Genomic DNA, 21,930 nt, shown 5'->3' with positions numbered 1-21,930 from the left:
ACAGAGAGTTAGCACCATGCCAAAACGTCCGACATTGTTCAACCCAGAATGGACAAAAGAACACTATTTTATTTCGAAGCAGTCGAAATAACTGGCTTCTGCGTGTTGTTGTTGTTGTGATGTTGACACAAGCAGTCAGGGTAAAGCTGCCGTTGAACGACATGCGGGAACGGAGAAGCACAAAAGCAACAGACGTGCGGTAGGTACCTCTTCACTGAGGAGCTACGTCGCCCTTGGATAACAAAATAAGCGCTGCTGAGCTGGTTAAGGTTTACCATGCTGTAAAGTATCACCAGTCGTACAGAAGTGTAGCCTGCTGCGTGAAAGTGGACCGAGAGCTATTCAGTGACTCGCCCACAGCTAAGGGGATGACGTGGGCCGGACAAAAGCCAAGGCTTTGTGTGAGAACGTCCTAGGGCCCTATTCTGTACCGATGCAGACAGATTCCATCACAGAAAACAACCGGCCCTTTTCTGTACTGGCAACCGATGTATCAAATAAAGGTACGACCAAGTGTTTTCCAATTGTACTGAGGTAATTTCACTTTGAGGAAGGCATACAAAATGCACTGTTGGAATTTGATAGTGACAGCAACGAAACTTCAGAGGCTATAACAAACCAGCTGCTGGCTAAACTGGAGATGTCTGGTCTAGATGTAAAAAACATGTCTGCATATGCAGCAGACAACGTCAGTGTCAACTATGTGTCACCAAATACAGGTGGACTGCTGCACACACACACACACACACACCCATATACAGATGAAGACACTGAAGACAAGTCCCCAATAGACTGAATCACTTTAGAAATGCTTTACTTTTTGAGCAGTTTGTTAACCACGTTTTTTTTTTTTACAATCTCCTTTGTTGTTTACATAAAACGTTATTTATGCTTTAAAAAAAACTGTATTTGTTTATTATTTATAGATAGATAGAGGGGAAATTAGGTCATCGTAGCAGTGGTACAATACAATCAGAAATACAAAAATACAATCATGAGGTAAGGCAAATATTGATATTAAAAACAGTACAATACACAATATGCAAACACTATATACACAATAAGATGCTTAGTAGTTCCAGGATAATATCAAATAATATTAAATACTGAGCAAAATGGAACTTAGTGGATTTATAAGGTGCAAGATAAGGAGAAATAAGGTGCAGTTTTATTTACATAAGATTTTAATTGAAATTATTTGGGTGTATTGCGTGGGCGTTGCTGAGAAGCGTTGAACAGTCTAACAGCACCAGGTAGGAATGTTTTCCTGCGCCGTTCTTTAAGGCAGAGTCTGCTGCTGAAGATGCTCTTCAGCTTGTCCAGAGTTTCGTGGAGGGGGTGAGAGACATGGTACTTGTTATTTGTCAGTTATGCTTGAATTGAAAGGTCTCGAGTGGTGTCTGCAACACTGCTTCTGTTTATTCATGTTGGAGGGTATTCATTCCAAAGCAGGTCAAACCTACAGACCAACACACAAATACACACACACACACACACACACACACACACACACACACACACATGCAGAGACGCAGAGACACGATTTACAGAACACGGCCAGGCCCGGAGATTATTTATATTTCTCTATTTTATTTGCTATGGCGGCCGGGTCCAGGAATTCGGTTTGTGGAGTTGGTTCATTGGGATGTGGGGATCTAGCGAGTCCAATATCCTATTAGGGCAGATTAGGCTGTGGGGGGAGGGGGGGAGGGGGGGAGTCAAGGCTTTGGAGGGAATTGCATCACCTGTTTTGTTGTGCAGTTGCACTTTGTGAATCTGCTATTAAATCTTTGTGGAGAGGAACAGCTGTTTACCCTCTGAAGAGATTCCTTATTGAAGAACCGGCAGAAGAACCCAGTTCACATAGGAGAAGCTTTGACTTTTGCCCAAAAGGTATAACATGACTCCATATAACACTACTTAACGGCATCATTGATTGTAAGTAGCTTACCTGTTCAAAAATAAAGATGTTTATCATTATTTATTTATGATTATTCAATTTACATATACATTTACATTTAGCAGACACTTTTATCCAGAAGAGCATTTGTCATAAGAAAGTGAAAAAATATATAGCTGTCGGTGCAGTAAGGATGTTTATAGAACCAACAATTGCTAGGTTAACCCATTCCCTGTATACAACAAAGATAGCTAAGATAAGATGCTACATAACTAAGTACTATAACTAGGGGTGTGTTTGTGTGTGTGTGTGTTTTGATTTCTTCCTCTTCCGATATAATCAACTGACATCCAGGTGAGGCATAGCTCTCCTCACAGTGAATATAGAAAGTGAACACACTCTCGCCTGTAAGCAAACAAGAGCAAATGCTGCATATATAACACACTTCTCCCACCAGCCCCCCCCCCCCCCCCCCGACAGCCCGAGGCCCACACAGCTCTGATAGGGCATGTATCTCATAGTCCTGTCTATTCCCTTCACTACGCCCCAGCAAGCGTGGCAGGCTGCTGTTCTCCACATATCCTTAAGCAATGTAATTCTAATTCCTCCATCAGTAACTCACTAATGAACTAGCCCAGCATCAGCAGCTAATGATGCACTTTTTGAAATGTGTCGGAGATGCAGTGAGGGGGGAGAGCTACGACGGCGGCGAGGTGGTGGTGGTGGTGGTGGTAGTGGTTGTGGTGGTGGTGGGTGGGGACTGGTGGTGTTGGTTGTGGTGGTTGTGGTGGGTGGGGACTGGTGGTGGTGGTTGTGGTGGTTGTGGTGGTGTTGGTTGTGGTGGTTGTGGTGGGTGGGGACTGGTGGTGGTGGTGGTGAGTGGTGGTGTTGGTGGTGTTGGTGGTGTTGGTTGTGGTGGTTGTGGTGGGTGGGGACTGGTGGTGGTGGTGGTGAGTGGTGGTGTTGGTGGTGTTGGTTGTGGTGGGTGGGGACTGGTGGTGGTGGTGGTGGTGGTGGTGCATAAGCGTTGAGGTGAGCAGTACATCACTATGGACATATGAAATAGGATGACACCACGATTAATTTACCTGATAGTCATACCATATCAACATTTCTCAAGTGTTTGCTGAATTATTCATCCAAAATATAAATAAAGGAATATGATGTAGTGGTGTCATAAACAACTTATGTATATGAGGGTGTTTATGCCATATTTCCCCAACGGGTTGCAACATTTTATACGCTTAACTTAGTCCATCAGTGCAGTAGTGAGTGCTGCAGCCCTCAGTGGAGCTGCAGAACACGCTGTTGATTGGACTGGCACCTGACACCACTTGGATTATTCTGAGACGAAAGTACCAAAGAGTTCCTTTAACAGAGCAAGATATGAGCAGAAGGGGCTTTAGAGAGGGGCAAAGAACAAATATGATTCAGCCTGTTCAGGGGGAACCATCTGGCTCGGTTTTTTTCTAACATCAGAGAGTACCGCTTCCTATGCGTGTCGTCAAAAAGGTCCCAGCCTGCGACGTCAACGTTGTTTCCACTGAAACATCGTGGAGAAGCCAGAGACGTCATTGGTCCAGGATTCCCGTCATCCATTGGTCTAAAAACATAACAATGATGTTGATGGTCCATCTTTAACATGGACATGGTGCTCAGTGCAGTAGTGTGTAGAAAATAGCATCAAGATTTACATCTGTGGGATGTTTCCCGGGTCCTTCAACCTATAGAGCCGATCTCTAAAGACCTGCAGGGGAACAGTAATCAATGGTACCTGCCTGCTCTCATCACCTCCTCTGGAAGAACCAGGGTCTCGCATCAAGTGGCCTCTGAGACACTCCTGTGGACACATTGCCCCCCCCCCCCCCCCCCCCGACTAGCTCCAGGCCATTCAGCTCATGAGAACACATTTTCATTTGGGAGAAAATGGGATTGCTTTTCTGAAAAACATATCAGGGATATTTCTTTTGCCTGAAGTGGTGATGCCATCACACTCAAGAGGGTAATTGTCAGTTAAATCAATAAAACGTTTAAAAGAGGGGAGCATATGCAACGTTTAGGGTGGCCCACACCCAGCAGAATGATACACGGTTCGATTCTCAATGCCCACAGCCTACCTGGAGGCACCCTTGAGCAAGATTCCTTTACCTGCTCCTAAGTAGCAATCTCAAAGATCTCCAAAGATTTTAGTTAAAACAAATCTCAGTTATGGCACGATCTGTGAATGAGGAAACACAATGGTGATTGAGCCTATGGCCCACTGAGGAAATCCATTGCATTTCCTGTATAATGACTCTTACCCGGTGTGGGGCATTATTCCTTTCCACTTAGTCAAATCACAAGTGGTAGGCAACAGACTCTTCAACTCACTGTGTTTGTCGCGGCATTCAGGTCTTTTTCACCAAAGAGAACAAAATGGAGAAGAATGGAGATCGCCACTTTCATGATGTGTCAGAATTGACTGTGACACTAACAGGTATACTCTGATTGTCAGATTGTAGTTTTATTTTTTAAAGCCGAATCAGCATTTCAATAATACTTTTCAAGACACAATTGCCGCAGTAAGACTGCCCAGTGCTCTTTGAAAATACAATGACACAGTGATGTAATGGACAGCGTGGTGTAATGAATTTAGCAAATGGCGCATTAACCTTTCCCAAAAGGGAAATCTGTTGCTTTGTGTGACATTTATTGAATATTAGAGAACAGGCAAACAACTAAATCTCTCAAGATATTTTTGTGCACAAATATATTTATTAATATAAGTTTAATCGTATTCATTTGAGAAAAGGTGTTTATGACAAAATACTGTGACAAATAGAACACCTACAGAGCCAGAACTCTACCCTTCCACCCTACCATACAGTACACAGTACAATACAGCATCTGACAGTTCAAATAGAATACAACAATAGACCTCTGAAGAATAAGTCCCTGCTCCCGGTTCCCTCGGTCAAATGTCTATGGGAAATAACATGGGGTTTATGACTTTATGACTATGACTATGGCGAGGTTCAGCCTCTTTTCTCCACGACTTGACTTTTTGGTTTGACCGATAAGAGTTTGTTGGCTGTTATTGAGATTTAGATCGATTTGATGGAATTCACACATTAAGGAGCAGCGTTGGCGCCACCTCCGTAGGCGGAATCTGGTGCCACTGAAATCCATTTTGGTGAAGACAAACTATGAAACTGCCGTTGCTATGCAACCTTGACTGGGAGAGTCGTGACGTCCTAAGTCTGTGCAGATCTGGGTTGTTAGATCTGCGTAGTTAACTACTTTAACGGCACCGACAATCCAAACCCAAGTGGAAACTAGATGGAAAAAGTGTGTAGTTCAAAACGTTTTAAAACGTTCAAAACGAGTTTGTTATGTACGATCATTCATAAACCCCATGTTATTTCCCATAGACATTTGACCGAGGGAACCGGGAGCCTCGGAGGCGGGACTTATTCTTCAGAGGTCTATGAGTCACAGTTAGTTGAGGGGAAAAGCAAAATGTTCAGAAATAATTCAAATAATTAATAGTTCAAAGTTCTGAAATAAATTATGACAAATGTGGTGAAAGAATAATACAGATCTATTTCTATCTAGGTAGATTGGTGACATATGTAAGGGATAATGGGCCCTAGTTAGACGGTCTCAAACGCAGACGTGAAGCGCAAAGTCAAAGTAGCTTTGTGGGCAGTTCTATGGCACTGTTGCTATTATGACGGTGAGATAAATGAGCTTTGCGTCCGACGCAAATCTAAAATGGGTTGGTCTGAAACCCGTAGGTGTGTTTTGGGCGTAACGTGCAAAAGCAATGTAAACCAATGAGAGTTCCACCTGCCATCCCCTTTAAGAGCCAGCGCATTTGACTTGACGAGTTGATATTTTGACAGTGCGTATGCAGTCTCAGCTGAGACAGATGCATGACCACATGAATTCAAATGGCTTCAAATGGCTCAGTTTATGAAAAAAGAATAGGCCTAATTCTCACTCGCGGTCAAACTATGTTTTCTCACTATCAAATATTCATCAATCCTGAAAGTTATGGGCTTGTACACGATGCCTGTGTCAAAAAAATATGTGTTTGCTGTGTTTGCCATGTAGTTTTGGGAGGCTGGAATATACTTTGCTGAAGTTTATTATTGTTATTATTATTATTTGGCATGGCATAGCCTACTCTACTGTGTTCATTCATGCAGCCCCTATGGAAAACAATCCAAATGCTATTTCTATGCAGTTTTACTCATATGAACAATCTTTGACATCACAATATTTAAATCATGCTAATCTTTTGCATGTTTGTGCTGTGTATAGCCTACGTGTGTGTAAGCGTATGTTGCAGTTCCGACCTGTCATGGCACGTCAAAATAGCAACACCAACTGCGCTATCCGCTAGAGCATTTAGACCAGGAATTTGGAACAAGGAAGTCAGTTGCGCAATTGTATTGGCGCAATGTTTAGATCAGTAAAATAGCACCAAGTATCATTTGCGCCGGAACACGCCTCTGCTTTACGCTGACACGCCTCTCCAGGCGCAAGTGTAGTGGCGCCTGTTTGCTGCGGGGGAAAATCGCGGGTGCAAGAATGTATAGAACACTAGTCATTATCGGGAAAATAAGCCCCGACAGGGCGAACCAGACACCGACGCGAAGCGGAGGTGTCTTGCTTCGCCCTGAAGGGGCTTATTTTAGATAATGACCAGTGACGTTCTATACATTATCCCGCTTATTACACGGCTACTTGCCAAAATGAAAAAATAACTGTGTCTTTTTGCAATTTATTTGTTACCAGCATTCGTAGTGTTGATCAGCAGAGAAATAGTCCACCAAAGACATTGACGTCGCTTAGCAACCGAATACGCTGGGGTTATTAAGTTAACAGACTACTTGCAGAGTGATACGAAAGACGTGAAAAAATCCACTTTCCTTGACAGCGGTCATTATATGCTTAGCAACGGTCATTATTGAAAAATAATTCACCACCGGAAGTCGGGAAGGCCCATGCAAGTGAACGGTGCGTTCCACAGCATTGAGAAGAGCCGTTTAATAAATTGCTATATTGTGCTATCTCTAGAAAGTAGCAGTATCATCTAGAATGCATCAACAATGTTGATTCAGACTCACTTACAGATTCTTAATCCATGCGTGTGCTTAATGAGTGACATATGAATTACCTCCATCTCTGTCTCTTCTCATCTCCCAGGCCTTGCGTATTCAATATTATCAATCCTTCCTGGTCCAAAGTTCACACAGTGATCCAATTCATTCTCGGATCCATATTTAATGAAAACAATATGTATGAATGTGAGTAGACCACTCATAAATAAGCCTGCACATGAATATTAACAGGTTGTATGCCATCTATCTATCCTGTGGATTACCATGGTAACGGAGAAGGCAGAGAACAAAAATATGAAAAAAAAACTTGTCAGGGAATGGGAAAGGGGTGAGGTGTGTATCAGTGTCAGAGTTAATGCCAGATCTGCTGTTTAGCTTTACAGTAATGTAGTTACCACCGGTTCAGAGGCTATTTTAAATGGAATATGACATTTGCATGTGCCATTTCAAAGATGGCTTTTTTAAATGCCAGAGGCAGGCCCTCAACGTGCAGCAGTAGGCAATAGGCATGCACTAACCATCGTAGCGTCACTACTGTTAAAAGCCGTGTTGCAGGTTAACCACCACTGTCGATTAATGGGTACATAAAGCACTCAGGATATGTATATCATCTAAAAAATGTCTCCAAAATGGTGTTAAAGTCCAGTTTTTGGTAGTAACTGGTTTTTTAACGCAATTCGGCGATGACGTCACATTGGGGAGACGTGGAAGGTAGCCTCAGCCTAGTACTAGAACTATGGTGTCTGGGATGAGGAAGAGGTGGCAAGAACTACACATAACATGTATGATGGCCCGCAGCCATATAATTTTGAACCTGTCAGACGTGAAAGGGCGAATAAGGAATTGCCGAGAACTGATGGCCGTCAAAGCCAATTAAATGCATGGTCAGAGGAGAATGGGTGGAGAGTTGGTGAAGTGTCCTGGTGAGTTGCTATCATTTAGCAATGCAGCAACGAGCGCTGGAGCTAGTCTATGAACAGCAGTCCATACAGTGGCGGAGTGGTAATCGGGAGAGTCGGGATAATTCCCGGTGCGCCGTTAACGTTGCAGTGCCGCCGGGCTGATTACTGCAGGATAACAATATTGCCTTTATAAAAGTTCCTTGCTGCGCCGTCCGGCAGCCTGAGCTCTCTCACTCACTCAACACTAGTGATGGGTTGTTTGCGAATGAATCAGTTTGAATGAACGACTCTTTAACAAGAACGAACCGACCTGATTCCCCGTTTCAGTTCTCTCTCGTTCGTCTCGTTTGTATCGTTCGTTCTCCGAGACTCGACTCCAAGACCCACCCACTAGTCGCGGAGTCGCTGACGCTGACTTGCGAGTCGCCATTCGTTCACTGACTGTGTTAAGTGGTGAAGACTCCAGGACTGAGATGTCACGAGAGCCAGCCGGGCAACAACATCCCGATTCCGAACATGAAGCGCTCCTCAGATGAAAGGAACTTGTTGGGAAATGTTGTGTTGATTGATGACCGTCTGCACCATTGCACGATCGTGATTCGTTTGAGAATGAGAACGAGGGAGGATCTGAGTCTGACCGACTCAGCTGAGAACCGTGATTCACCTCTACCGGAAACACGACTGAACGAACGAACGAACAATTCAGAACGATTCTTCCTGGCGAACTGACGCAAACTGAATCAAGCAAACAAATCATGAAATCCACCACTGCTCAACACACACAACACTCACAAACTGTCAACGTCGCAACCAAGTCCATATGTGCAGAGGCGAGTAAATGAGCGTCCCCTCCCCAAGTGGTACAGCCCAGGTGGGCCTTGAACTGCGATTGGTCAGAAATACAGCAATGACAACACTGAACTCCCATGCAGGCTCGAAGTGGGTGACACACACACAAACCTTGAAGGAGTTTTTCACCCACTCCGTATCCAGCTTGTTCCACGCTTTAAGCACCCCCAGGCTACTAGTATGCAGCAAGCTGGGGCTCTCATGTTCCCTCCTGCGGTGTATTCCTTATCCACATCCCCTGCTGTCAGGTGGTCATACAGTTCATGTAGACTGGCTTTGAATGGCTGATTCCATCGATGTACTTTGCGTGTGCCGTGTTTTCCCGCTGATGTGGCAATGCTGTACGGTTATGCTGTTGAGAGCTTAAATAAATGGACTATATAAGTTGATTACGAACAATTATTGAAGTTTCACAATTTATATATATTTCTATCTATTTATCTATCTAGCTATCTATGCTATGCTATCTGGCTGTCTGCCTCTATATATATATATATATATATATATATATATATATATGCTATCTATCTATCTTGGCTATCTATATATAACTATGTATTCATCTATTTATCTGTATAATCTGCTGAACACTCTTACTAGTGAAAGTGATTACTTCTACACCTTCAAAGCCATCCATAATCCTGCCCCCACATACCAAACGTATCTAACAGACCTCATTCAAACTGCCCCTCCTTCCTGTGCACTCTGCTCCTCCTCCTCTGTTCACCTCACTGTCCCCTCTGCCCGTCTCACCACGATGGGGAGCAGAGCCTTCAGCCGCTCTGCTCCCCTGCTCTGGAATGCACTCCCCCTTGACATCCGCAACACCGACTCCATATCCCAGATCAAATCAAAGCTCAAAACTCACCTTTTCAAATCTGCGTACCCCTCCTGATCTTCCCTTCCCACATCACCATTCTATTGTTTCTTGTGTATCTGTTTTTGATTGTATATCTGTTTTGAATGTACGGTGTCCTTGAGAGCCATGAAAGGCGCCTTTCAATAAAATGTATTAGAATTATTTACTAGTCTCGCTGTACTCTCTGTCTCTCTGTAGTCTCTCTTCTGTCTCTCTCAAGGGTCTCAAGGCGGGCTTTGGTCTGTCGTCTCCCCAATGTGACGTAATGCAATGCATTGTGGGGAATACATACAGAATCAATTGCAAACCGCTAAAATAGTACCTTCTTTTTCGTATTACATTCCGTTTTGTGATACCCAACAACATCAAATACAATGGATAACAGTTTAAATGTTTATTACCTACAAGCAAATTGCACAAATTTGTTGGAAAATGAACCCAGCAACACAATTACAATAAATATAGATGAGTAAAAAATGTGTTCAGTTTTGTCCTGTAGATGTCCTTCTTTCTCATATTAGTCCTGATCGAGTCATTAGTTCCTAGTGTTCACTGGTGTTTTGTCTTTTTAAGAGGGCCCTCCGTGGGTTCAGATGGTCTGTCAACACAGCTAGAAGCCCGCCCCTAATCTTGTGGTCTTGCCAGTGAAGTCTTTTTTATTTTCAGCCCTTTCGTTGTTTTCCTTACCTTTATCAAATACGTTTTCACTCTCCTCTTGAGTGCGTTACTGCTTTTGGGTACCGTTCCAGAAATCATAGTGGAGACGCCACAAAGAAAATGTTATCAAATAGATCTAATTAAATGGAAAAAATAAACATGCACTAACACAATTATTGCACTCCCTTTATGTTGCATACCTGAGAATAACTATATTAGAGTTTTGCATATGGTCAATGCTATCAATTAATTAAAACGTTTGTAGCTTATATTTGCATCTATCTAACAGAGATTTGAATGATTTGAAAACCTTACGATGAATACTTTCAATTAAAATCGGGGACTGAGTACTTTTTTACTGGAATTTGCAAAGATTAGTTTGCTGTTAAGCTGTGGGCCTATATTGTGTCAAAACATTATTTATGGTAAATCTTAAAATATAAGTTGAAAGGCACTATACATTCTTTAATGATTCTGCGGCAGACGATTCCATATAATAGGATTTCAATATTTGGAAGCATTCGGTGGAGCAGCACAGTTGAACGTCAAACTGTCATTCTGAAACACAACAAAACGTACGACCACCAGATAGATATATTAATAATATATCAACTCTGTTGGCAGTGCGTCTCTACAATAAGCGTTGCTCTGCTGAGTACATTCAGAATTGCTGATGATTATAACAATTCATTAGACGATCCATCCTTATCGCTGCTCTATTTTACTATTATTACTATTATTACTACCATTTAGTCATTTGGCAGACACTTTATCCAAAGCGGTCTCTTTCTATTTTTGAGATATGTCATTAATGAGCAAGTAAGGGTTAGGCTTCTTGCTCAAGGATGCCCACAGGTTGAACCCAGAACCTTTTGGCTAGGAGTCAAACAACCCAGGCAGTAGAATATCCTGCCTCATTAATTCTGCTCTCTTCTAAAGACCTTCACAGTGGGTTTCAGAAACCTAATTCACTTACATAATTTATTAAAAGTGTGAGCTTATCAAAAGAGTATGGTCTCAAAATACAGGCGGTAGCAACCTAAAATGATAAGATAGATAAAAACTTTATTAATCCCTCGTAGGAGAAATTTGTTTAAATGTTAGGTTTCTCTCCCCGAGTTCTTGAGCACTCTCTCTGGGAGTTACTACTCCAATGCAAATGAGTGGTGGATGCGTTCCCAACCCACAATATATATTAGCAGCAAATCTATCATGAGGCGGCAGGGCACAAGAGATTTGAGGGGAAGATGTATGAAGATAAGCTGTCTTGCCTCTTACATTTATAGAGCCATAGAGTGGAGAGAGGCAACGCCATCATTCTTATGAGACTGATGGAGGGTGGGAGGCTCCCACACACAATAAACCAGCTCAGTTCAATAAGCTTCACAGTGTTTCTGACAACTGTGGGGGTTGAGTTACGGTGATGAGGAGCCAGAACTCTGCAACACCTTCCTCCTCCTTTTGCTGAAACGCCACACTCAAACTACACAACTCAAGCAACATTTTCTCCACATTTGAAAACAGGAGATTCGACCCTGAGGGTGATCTCACACTTTATATGCAGACATCGATGTCGTTCAGACATAGTAGAATCAACGGGGGGTTTAGGGGGGGGTGGGCTTGCAAGGGGCGGGATATGAAGTAGTGTCTCAGTTCGCAGGAGGCGGGATAAGTGTGGCCACTGTCACTCTAGTTTGTTTTGGTTTGACCACAGCATGGAGTAAATAATATAACAGAGGTGCCAACTAATTTAACTTAACAATCTCCCCTCTTGATACTTGTGTTTTAAATTAGTTGGCGCCTATATTATTTATGGTAGCCGGTAATCGACTTGTGTGGACTTCCTAGAAACATGACCCTACCGGGTAAGGCACAGACTTGAAAATCTGTCCTTTTTAATAAACTCCCGGTACACTAACTAAGTTGTTGATGTTTTCTTTTATGTGTAGGGACCCTAGTCATGCTACTGCAGAGGTTTGGTGCTATTATGAGCAATATTAGTGGTTAAAAAATGCTGTTTTGGTTCACTGTGCCCCTAGCAAGCCAATATCATGGAAGCCAACAGACCCCTGTCGTTGCTCCGGGCAAGCTCTAGACTTGATTATCAACGACAAAAAGTGTCTTATTTTATGGGTCTTCATGCCGAAAAAGACCCTGGGTTCTATTTTCACCGGAATTACACTTTAAGATGTTTTTTTTAATTATTTTTAACCAGAAATATACATCATTGAGATTAAAAATAAATTTTTTAAGTATCCTGGCCAAGACAGGCAGCAGTAGCCTACAGCAACACATAGCCTACACACAAAACATTAGAAAAATAAAACATCTAAAACAGTCGGCAGGGGGAGAGAGGATATCAATGTGCAACGAATTGTAGTCTGGTGGACTCTATAGTGCGTAACAGTGACTGACCCCTTTTTAACAGCTCTGGTTCCGGAAGTAAATTTCCCAATAATTTTCACCATCCACTTTTCGTAAAATCGTTATATAAAGAGTTTTAAGCCTGGAACCAAGCCAATCGTTCGTCAAGGTAGTCGTGACGATAAAACTTTGATTCAGGGAAAAAAATAATTTAGACAACGGAAGAAAAGGCAAAGGTACATTATTTTTGTGAACGAGTGAGGAACTCATCCCATAAACCATTGCGGACCTTTTCGCAATGGTTCCAACCCAATAGTTTAGCGCGTTTCTTGCATCTTGTAACCTATATCATTATTATATTGTTAATATAAGTTGTGTCATATATTCTGTGTTAGTGTATGTGTGTGTGTAGGTTAGTGTTTCATATAGTGTGTAGCATTGTCATCGACATGGTACGTCCCTTCGTTGCTGACTGCAGTCACCGTGTAATAGCATTACTCGTTTTTAATACATGTGAATTCAGTCTCGTATTCCAATTACGTATTCATTCAACATTATATAATCATATATTCTATATCTACATATTTTTCAACATGTAGTGGTCTCAAAGACATCGCGAATAAAATGTGTTTCTCAAAAAAACTAGATGTTGCCCCGTTTAACTTGTGGCTTCTACAGGAGCAAATACAATTTGTTGATATGCCGGTTGGCGCAATGTTTGAATTTGTTTGAATGTTTGAACATTTTTTCTATGATAAAATAAACAACATGCCGTTGCGTTGTCGACATGAGGAATTGTCTCTTCACTTCTTTAATCACAATTTCTACAGTCGATAGACAGAACGTCTTACCTGGGAGAGTGTGTCGACGGCAGGGCCGTTGAAACAGTCGGAATGGGAGAAGCGGGGATATCAATATCGCAAGACATTGCGGGATGCTCAAGGAGGCGAGTAATATTTAAAAATAAATAAAGTTTAGCAAAAAAGTGTAGTTTAACTCTAAAGCAGCTTCCCCAGACCAACGTGCAATCTACCATTGAGCTTGGTCTGGCAATAGCCAGGCTAGCTAATAGTTACTTTGAGTGTTAATCAGAGTGATACAATACTTGTATACAAAGAGTATTTAACCTGTATAACTTAACTTTTTCATTTCGGACAAGCCTTTATTTAAGGGTGAGCTAAGTATCCAAACAAGCATGGCATTGGCGGAAGGAGAAAGCCAGAATTAACAAATGCAGCAGAACATGCAAAGCCTAAACAGACATGTTCCAGAGGGGGTTGAACCCACAGCCAGGCTAACCAATGAGCCACCACAAGCACACACATTTGGTATGTAGAGAGAGAGCGATAGAGCGAGACAGTGAGAGAAGTATGCAAGAAGGTTGATGATTGGACACTTATAAATATTACTGAAATGAATTACTACAACAGAGCTCCTCTCTGGTATCTTATCTATATTCCACTCTCAAGAATCTCAGAGACAAATATTTTATTCAGCCAAAATATCAGTCTCTGCAGTGTCCCTATGACTGAGGGGCAGTGATTACATAACATATTCTGCTCGTGACTATGATTAGGAACCAACCCTTGGAGCCAGATTTCAATTCTACCATTTTAAATGGTACATCTCATTTAAATAATTAGAGCCCTGGGCCCTGTTGAACCCAACTTCTCTGGGTTGAATTTACAGTAATCACGCAACATGATTTGTCACATATTGTCATGCTGTAGGCGATTCTGCAGCAGATTCTCCTCTAAAGTATTTGTAGTTGAGTATGAAATTTACCTCCCAGCCTGAAATTTTACATATCTAATTCAGTATGATTTGACTAAATATTATTTGGATAAGATTATAAGATTTGGAAACTTTATAATCTAATCTGAACTCTAATCTTTCCAAAAGTTCTGTTATTATTATTTTACTTCTCTTCTGTTAGTCCTCCACTTGTACAGCTAAAGCAGTGTTTAATTAAATGAAGACATAACAAATAGGGGAGAGTGGTGTAAGATGAGCCTATTTTTACTCATGTTGTCCTCTACAAGGAAAAATAATACAGAAGTAAAATGAAAACATAGCTTTATTTCAGGATGTCCCCTGTCAATCAAAATGATAACAATGCATCTATGACATCTGTTTGTGAAAATATGACTTCTCAAAGAAAAGTGGTGTTGTGGCTCAACTTACCATCCTTTGGTTGAGCCATCTGGGGGTAAATTGACCAATTTACTTTTTCAAGTCGAATGCCATTTTCCTTTCCCAAATAGTCTTATATATTTGCTTAAGGTAACTTATAAAAAAAAACAACTGTCAATATTTCTGTATATTGCCACTTCTATGATGGATTTTCAGCCTTGACTTCAGTGGCTGCTTTCTCCATCTCATTTCTCTTTCTTGGCATGATAGCTTTGCAACAATGTTTAAAATATGAAAAACCAAATCAGTTGTGTAATGCTACATTGAAATACCGCTTTATACTTAGAGACTTAACTTCAGTGCGTCATGGTGGGGTGAATTGAACGACCGGCTCAACTTACCCCACAGCATGTGGGGTAAGGCTCACTTTGACCAACAGTCACCATTTTGGAAAAAACTGCCTTGTTTAACAATCCAGGCTTATCTTTAGGAAAATTATTCCCATGGTTTAAATATTGGCAAATCACCAACATGTATGACGTATATTTTTACTATGCTAAACTTGCTTTGGCATAGCAGTCATTATATCTGATATGTTAAAAACTTACTTTGACAAGCAAAAAAAAGTTTATAGTGAAAAAACATACTCAGACCATGTGATTCTCTCCATCACAGCCAGATATCAATTATGGGTGCTTCCTGAATTGATGGTCAAATTGACAACAAATGTGTAGAGTTGCCTAAATACAGGGGGTGAGTCAACTTAACCACGGTAAATTAAGTGTAATGAACTTTCACACGAGTCGTCACTGGGTCATTCAATCCATCACTGTCAAACATTAAAGGTCCCATGGCATGAAAATTTCACTTTATGAGGTTTTCTAACATTAAGTTGAGTTCCCCTAGCCTCCCTATGGTCCCCCAGTAGCTAAAAATTGCATTAGGGGTAAACCCTGTAAATCTTACTCCGTCTTTGAAAAAAGGATCGCTGAAACACTTCTATTTGGCTTCCGGTCCCGTATGACGTCATACAGGACCAGGTTACCTCCCCTTTCTCTGCTTGGCCCGCCCAGAGAATTTGGGCGGGCAGAGAAAGTGTTCTTTGTTATTTGGATAACCGTTCTGCTGTTGGTGTTATGGCGCATAACACGCAATACAATAACGCAAGCTTGCATAAAGCTCCCATTTGGTGAAAAGACTAGACTGCGTCGGGTTGGTTGAGAAGGAATTGGGAACCGCGACATGGAGGAGAAAAGGATTGTTTCCCAGGATTGTCCGTCGGAGCAGCGGGCAGCCCGGGGGCGGCCAATGGACCGCTGCCGTGGCAGCGGGACTGGGCGGGCAGCCCCGGGGGCGGTCAGCGTTCAGCGGGGCTCCGACGGACAATCCTGGGCAACAATCCTTTATTCCTCCATGTCGCTGTCGCACACCCCCACCCTCCACCTTGACCCGCCTCTAAAAACGGCACGTTTGTGGAGCTCATTGTGGGACTGGCTCGTAGTGGCTGTAACTCTGCACCAAGGCTGAATTTTTTGAATATCTTCAAGTACTGTATTAGGGGCCCACTAACACCTATATTAAAGCATCCATAAAATAGCATGTCATGGGACCTTTAACTGACTGCCTCGCAAATATGTGAGAGAACGCTTGCTTTCCCAAATGGAGTCAACAGAAGTTAGAGACCTAAGCGTGTGAATCCTTCATAATGGGATCGCATTCTCATGCACGACGAGCTGCACAAGCGCTCGTACCATCCCCCGGGATGGAGCGCGTTCCTCAGCCAGCCTGCCAGCTTAGACGAGGTGTTGGTGAGCAGAACATCTCACACTGTCGTTGTTGTAAAAGTGTCTTGATGTTGTCCGTTATAGCTTAACTGCTGTTTCTTAACTTCAAAACGGAATTTAAAACACTGTTAAGTGTACATTATTTACGTTGCTTGTTTTAAATTATTTAAAAGGATTCATAATGAAAATAGCATTAATGATGAAGGGAAAGTTGCTCTGTTGAAGGTGTACATTGTAGGATAAGTTATTTTTTAAAGGACAATACTGGTTGGGTGATCAAACCATTGTAACTGTCTCTACTGGGTTCTGTAAAACATCCATTGCCAATAATTTGTCCAAATCCCTTTGTTGTGTCGTTTCTGCCCACGAGCATTTAGCGTGAAGGATAGTGATACAGTACTTTGGTCTTTGTGTGAAGAAATGTTGTGGTTTTTGGATAAATCATGATCTTTAATCAAAAGCTTGATTAATAAGGGGACTTGATTGACAGGTCATGTAATCTGATCAAAGCAGGATAAAAAGGGTAATGAGGACTCCAATGCAAACAGACGCAAGGCTGAAGAGTTTGAGGAAGTCTTCATGACGAAGCGGGACACCACAGGCTGACGGTTTAATACCTCACTCCCACGCCATCCACTATCCATCGAACCCATTACTCCACCCATCCATTACTCCACCCGTCCATTACTCCACCCAACCACCCATCCATCCATCCATTGAAGACACATCCATCCTTCCAGGGCCATCGCGTTACTGATCCGTTCCCACGTGAACACCTCAGTCCCACAGACCTCCAACCAGGTGACCGGTGTGTTTGTTGTACCAGGTGACCGGTGTGTTTGTTGTACCAGGTGACCGGTGTGTGGTTCCTGTTGAACCAGGTGACCGGTGTGTGGTTCCTGTTGAACCAGGTGACCGGTGTGTGGTTCCTGTTGAACCAGGTGTGTGGTTCCTGTTGTACCAGGTGAGCGCGGTGTGTGGTTCCTGTTGTACCAGGTGAACGCGGTGTGTGGTTCCTGTTGTACCAGGTGAGCGCAGTGTGTGGTGCCTGTCGGTGGACCAGAGGCGGTGACCATGACGCTACCTGCTCTCAGACGAGGTGATTAAGCGTCCCGTCTGGGGATGCTGCTCCTGCCTGTCGGTGATCAGACAGCCCTGACATGTCCGGCGGGGGACAGCTGCCTCACCGCCAGCCTCGCTCAGCGGGATCACACGGGCCCAGCGAGAGGCTGCTGTCTCATCCTAATTGGATTTCACATCCCGGCGCGCGGCATTAGGACACAGCCGGGGTGTGGGTGTGGGTGTGGGGGAGTTTGTGTGTGTGTGTGTGTGTGTTTGTATGTGTGAATGGAGGGGGCGGGGGGGGGGGGGGGGTTCATGAGTGTATGTGTGTGTGTCTGTGTGCGTGTGTGAATGTGTTTCTGGCAGTGTCTTTGTGTGTGCGTGTGTGTGTGTCTATCTGTCTGTGAGAGAGAGTGTGTGTGTGTGTGTGTGTCAGTGGATAAGGTGGAACTCTTAAAACACATCTGCTGCACCACGTGTCGGGTTTGAGCAGATTATTTTTATATCCTGTTCCTGCTTTAAACGGGAAGACACATAATCCTCGCCATGATCCCTGATTCCCCGTCTTGACATCCCAGGGAGGTTCTGTGAGATCTTAAGGCCAGAGAGAAGCGTGCAGAGAGCCAGAACATGCCCTGTGGGCCCTGCGTACACACTACGCATGCAACGCACGCTACACAGGAACATCACCTCTCCTACCGCTTTACAATTCAACTGTTAAAAAGAAACGTCAGATAAGCCTCTTATCCCGAGATGGCCGCGCTCAAGGTGTCGATATGCTGCTGGGCTCCCCCACGCCTCCAGGGCTCTGCTGGTGGGGGGAGGCACTAGTGGGCTACAGTGAGATATTATAACACTCCCCTAATAGAGCCACACTCCTCAGATGCCAGTGTTCAGACGTCACGCTGAGAAACAGAACAGATATCCTTAGGATGTTCTGAAACAAAGGAGGAGTCAGAGGAGTATTATGGTCTGTTTGCCGGTCCTCTGGTGGTGTGCAGGATTTGGGTAAAGGTGTAGGTTTGTGACAATGGATGAACGGCCAGTAACGTTTTTTCCTGATTAATAGTAAATCTATTCACACCACACAACACCAGGCAAAGTTGCATATTTTTGTCATTTTTTATGTAACGGGACCACCCATGGACAGTTAGTAAATGTACTGTTCAAAGAAAACAACTGTTTTTCCATAGCTCTATGTAACCCGCAGCCACTCGAAGCACTTCAAATTAGTGTGGCTCACATTCACTCATTCATACACACACTCACAACCCAACGGCGTAATCAACCATTCAAGCAAATCAGTTATGGGCTCGTTGTTCTTGTTCAGGGACACCTCAACACTGGACTAGGAGAAGCCAAGGTTGGACCCAGAACTCGACCGTCCGAGCCACGGCCACAGTATCATATCACAGGAGAAGAAAGGACAGAAGCGAGAGGAGAGGAGATGAAAGGAGAAGAGGAGATGAGGAGAGAAAAATATATGAGCTGAACGGATTAGAGAGGAGATTGAAAGAGAAGAGAGAAGCAGGAGAGGAACAGAGAGGAGCAGAGAGAAGAAGACCGGAGAGCAGAAGAGGAGAGAATGGGAGAAGGAAGGAAGAAATGAAATGAGAGGAGACACAAGAGCGCGGAGGAGAGGAGAGATGAAAGGAGAGGAGCTGACAGGAGCAAAGTTCCCCCTAGGCGCAGATAAAGCTCAATTCTTGGCATTTAGCTATAGGCCAACAAAAACACATGTGAGAAGATGTGTAGGTATAGGTGTACATTGTGGTTTCTGTTAATTACAGTATGTATCTGTGATTCTGTGCCAAGCGTTGCAGAAGAATGGTGGTTGCTTACTGGTTTCTTTGAGTAAACAGATGCACTGATCTGTAGTTTGAAAGTTGATGTAAAAAGAGTTTATGTAAAAACTGTAAGAACTGTAGTATTTCGTATTGCTGAGTTTGTTGATCATCATTTTTGCCCCAAGACACATTATTGTGTGGGGGTAAGCTGCTTGCAGGTTGAAAAGTTATGCAGAACCCGTGGCAGAATCAAAATCATATCAATGTTGAGTCAAACACAAACTGCATAAAGAGACGCAGACCAACACACTTCAGCCAATAAGACCGAATGACAGAATAGATAGCCTAATGAGTGTGTTTGCTGCATAGTTTACATCATGTAACCAAATAAAATAATAACCTGAAACACACAAACAAAATGAATCTAGGCACTTTTGTATTTGCACAACACGTTTGACAAATAAATTTGCCTTCTGAATCTAATCGCATATTGTGATGGATTCCGTAACAACAGGTAGGGAACGGGATGAGGCGGTCGGGAAAGCTGGTGATCATCACCACATCATGTGAAGAACACCGATATCCTGGGGACAACAAGGGTACTTCTTCTTTAAAGTGAACAGGCTTCGACGGTTGATTTATGTAATGTGTCTTCCGGTAGAGGCCTTCATTGTATGAGAGGAATCTAATTCCCACGCCCGATCCACTCTCTACGTGCGGGGAATGCAGCCTCCTCTCCACTGCACCACAGTGTGGCCGTTTCATCCGACCAGCACTAATGGAACCATTGACCAACATATTAGGCTACAATGAAACGTAACATGTGAGCAACAGAATACAGTTTAAGAAGTAACATCATTCTTTGGCAAGTTTGGGTATGTTGGCGTACCCGGTAGTCCCCATAATAACACATCCCCCAAAGTGTTGCGCGCCAATGCGCATAACGAACGGACCCGAGCGGAGATGCGTGGTGTGCAGCATACACATACACACATACACCTAACGTCAGCGCCTACCTTGATGCTCTTGGTGGATTGGCATTTCACTTGATGTGAGACGGAGGCGGTTTGGTTCATCTCGGGACCCTGCAGCCCTCCGGGGGGAAAAACACCAGAGAAAAGTACAGACACGCACGTCTCCTCAGGAACGCTCCGTTTGCCGTGGACGCGTGCAGTCCGTGCCGCTCGTTGTTTGGGGTTCTCGGTCGGATGTGAGGGCGATGCACGGTAGCGACTGACCGCCTCGACAGTGTACACAGTGTCTACTAAAGATGAGCGTGTGCTACAACAGGAGATCTGTGGCGGAGCTGCAGAGGGGGGGTTCCTCACTGCGCCTCTCACCTCTGATGTAATGCGCGCTGTGTGGAGGAAAAGGATCATTATATGTTCAATGTTGTAATCAATTAATATATTGTATAAATAATGATTTACGTTAAAATAATTGGACCATACACACCGATTATTTGTGTGAGCGCGCGCGCGCGTGTGTGTGTGCGTGTTAGTATTCGTGCGTGCGTCAATTTAAATAATAATCCATTTTGAATAATTCCAAACATGTTGGTTTGCTTTAGTGGTTTAGTGGTTGATGTATCATTATTTGTTGTGCAGGCAGTACATAACAATTAGATTATATGTGCAGTAGGCTAGGAAATTTAGAAGAAATTCAAAAAGTTAAAGGAGACATATTATATTGTTTTCCCAACAGGTAAACATAGTATATGAGTTCCAGAAAACATGTTTTTAAAGCTGTTTGCTGGAAATTGCTTTTAGGAAAAAAATCTCGCCTACCGCTATTCCCCTCTGTTTCAGTCCCTTCAGAATGTGCTGTTTCTGGTGTCTGTAGCTTTAATGCAAATGAGCTGCTGCCCATTGACCAATGAGCTGCTGCCCATTGACCAATGAGCTGTCAGAGTGAACCACAGCATGGAGGTTTGTTGCCATTTGCGGACACCCGGAGCTCTATATCTATAATATATATTAATAATAATAATAATAATAATAATAATAATAATAATAATAATAAGACATCATATAATATATAGGTATCTATATAATATCATATCTAATTTCACGGCCTGCTGGACGGACCTATTTAAAAGTTTGTATGCGTGTGGCAGCACCAGAGACCCAAAACAACACCCCAAATCCCAAGAAAAGTGTTGTTTTCATAATATGTCCCCTTTAACTGAAATCTGCTCAAATAAAAACTAGCCGAAGCTATGAATAGCCCATGGTTATTCATTTGTTCAGATGTGCTTTCGAGGCAGAGGGTTCATCTGATTAAAGATCAGGCACAAGATCTTATATAATAGAATATAATATATCCCCTTGGCTTCCAGCCATCTCCATATAACTTCCCTTGGTTGGTCACATTCAAATTTGACAAGCGTTGTTTTCAGCATGGAACGATACGAAGGCCTTAAATAATAGTTTGACAGTTTGAGCATCAGAAAAAAATAAAATAACTGGATGTTATGATTTCCACAGTCTCATTAGCACTTTTGACCAGAGGGGAACCATCAGGGC

General features: G+C 43.0%; 1 protein-coding gene across 1 annotated transcript in view; it reads right to left on the bottom strand.

Moving 5' to 3' along the window:
• Positions 1-20,484, bottom strand: part of dpp10 (dipeptidyl peptidase like 10) — a gene marked incomplete at its 3' end in the record, with an annotated part of 169,139 nt that extends 148,655 nt beyond the window's left edge. The window contains exon 1 of the mRNA XM_084487092.1: positions 20,422-20,484. Within this exon, the coding sequence (XP_084343218.1) occupies positions 20,422-20,481 (60 nt within the window). The 5' untranslated portion in view covers positions 20,482-20,484. The remainder of the gene's footprint in view (positions 1-20,421) is intronic.
• Positions 20,485-21,930: the final 1,446 nt, after the last annotated feature.

The sequence above is a fragment of the Micromesistius poutassou genome, assembly GCF_964030765.1.
Source record: "Micromesistius poutassou genome assembly, chromosome: 23".
NCBI classification, from domain to species: Eukaryota; Metazoa; Chordata; class Actinopteri; order Gadiformes; family Gadidae; genus Micromesistius; species Micromesistius poutassou.
This window is presented reverse-complemented; position numbering and strand designations above follow the sequence as displayed.